At 35.7% G+C, this 2,144-nt stretch overlaps 1 protein-coding gene across 1 annotated transcript in view; it reads left to right on the plus strand.

Annotated features, from left to right (window-relative positions):
- Nucleotides 1-488: 488 nt before the first annotated feature.
- Nucleotides 489-2,144, plus strand: part of LOC105450254 (U5 small nuclear ribonucleoprotein 40 kDa protein) — an 18,819-nt gene continuing 17,163 nt past the window's right edge. The window contains exons 1-3 of the mRNA XM_011690007.1: nucleotides 489-811; nucleotides 891-1,020; nucleotides 1,237-1,550. Of these exons, the coding sequence (XP_011688309.1) occupies nucleotides 698-811; nucleotides 891-1,020; nucleotides 1,237-1,550 (558 nt within the window). The 5' untranslated portion in view covers nucleotides 489-697. The remainder of the gene's footprint in view (nucleotides 812-890; nucleotides 1,021-1,236; nucleotides 1,551-2,144) is intronic.

Here is a 2,144-nt window from a genome sequence, read left to right on the forward strand (position 1 = left end):
TACTAAATAATTCTTTTACTTTTTTTATTTAAAATATATATTTTAAATAATAATATTATAAATACGACCGAAACCTGGATAACACGTTATAACAAATCTTTCCCTTTGTTCATTCTGACGATATGTTATTATATTGTATATATTAAGACGATCTTTGTATGATATCAGCTTTAACATATAACATGCATTTATATGTATATACTTGTATTAAAATCTTTACTTTAAAAAATATAGATATATAATTAATATATATATTAATATATATATAATTAAAAAATATATATATAATTAATTTATGTAATATGAAGTTTTGCGTGAAATAGAAAGAAAAAGAAAGACGAATAAGAAAGAAAAATGTGGCATATATGTATAATACACGATTAGTACGGACACGAACCACGTTCTAACTACGATTTGATCGATTAGAAAGTATAGTGCGCAAGGGCACTTTTAGCACTTTTAGCGTTACAGCCAAAAGGCCGGCATGTCCGCTCTCGGATCCTCTCTGGTCTAGACTCTAGCAGAGAGAAGCTAGACACACAAGCTAGCTCTGACTCTAGACTCTAGAGTTGAGTTTTGACGTGATGGCGCTTTAGTCACTGGTCACATCGAGACATTCGTGACGGACAAGTGTTTACGACGCTGTCGAAATCAAGAAAATAAATAAATTGAAGTTTTAATTAATATTCCACTTAACATGCCGATCTTGGACAAGAGAAAAGGGGACGATATTCTGGCGTTGGTCCCCGCTTCGAAGAGGACCAAGAATGAGGTCGTCTTCAGCAGCAGAGAGAAGGCGGTTGTGCAGAGCGTAAGTATAACCTCAATCAAACGGCGTATCTCTTGGAAAGCGTAACGTTTGTATTTAACATTTATTAACAATTTTTAAGGGCCCACCACGAACGTCCTCCCTAATGTCGATGATAATGCTGCTCGAAGGGCACCAGGGAGATATCTTCTCCATAGAATTTCACCCGGAGGGACAGTATCTTGCGTCTACGGGATTCGATCGACAGATCTGTACGTTTTGCGCAAAGGCTTGGCCGCATTGACATGTTTTGCGTGTGAATTTTAGTTTTATTTATTTATATTTATTATTTATTTATTTTTATCATTGTTCTTTTTTTATTTATTTATCTATTTATTTATCTCTATACATGCCTATCTATTTATTTCTTTTTTATCTATTTATCTCTATCGTTATTTTTATTCTAATGAAGCGTCACGTCTTTGCAGTCATCTGGAATGTTTACGGCGAATGCGAGAACATTGGCATCATGACTGGACACAGCGGCGCTGTGATGGAGCTGCACTTCAGTCCGGACGGCAATCACCTGTACACGGCCAGCACGGACATGACGCTGGGTTTGTGGGACATAGTAGCTGGCACGCGAATTAAGAAGCTGAAGGGCCACACCTCGTTCGTAAATTCTGTATCAGGTGCGCGGAGGGGACCTACGCTGCTCTGCTCGGGCAGCGACGACAGCACGATTCGTGTCTGGGATCCGAGGAAACGGGGTCAGTGCTACACGTTGAACAACACGTATCAGGTACCGTAGAAGTAAAAGGGGATTTGTGTTAAATAATACGAATGAAGTGGCGTCTAGGGCTGTTACTTTTTACTCACCTCGAATGTTAGCAGCTTCGATGTTAACCTCGACCTCTCGAAGTTTAAAGTGCCTTCGAAGCTTCGAAGTTTTGAAAAATACATTAAAAATTTGAATTTTCTTAATTGGATTGTTTTATTGATCATTATCTTTCGTTATTTACACATGTATTAAGTTTAATTATTAATTTGTAATATTTTAGGTTATAATACTTTCAAATTTTTTAAGAATAATTTCGTATGTATATTAATTCTTTTTTTTATTTACAATGTTTGTAAATTTTCTGAATAAATTTATCATTTGCACAATTTGTATTTTTCGAAACTTCAAGTCTTCGAAACCTTCGAAGCAAATCATCAGCCCTAGTGGCATCTACAATGAGATTTAAGACTTTTAAGATTTAAAAAAATTAACCAATCATAGGGTAACTGTCCCTATTAATGTGCCCTGAACCTATTAGTGTGCTTTTATATTTATAGAAGTCATAAAAGTAAACTGGTACAAATATATAGACAGATCGGAAGAGCACACGTCTGA

Source organism: Wasmannia auropunctata, unplaced genomic scaffold (assembly GCF_000956235.1).
Source record: "Wasmannia auropunctata unplaced genomic scaffold, wasmannia.A_1.0 LD336064.1, whole genome shotgun sequence".
NCBI classification, from domain to species: domain Eukaryota; kingdom Metazoa; phylum Arthropoda; class Insecta; order Hymenoptera; family Formicidae; genus Wasmannia; species Wasmannia auropunctata.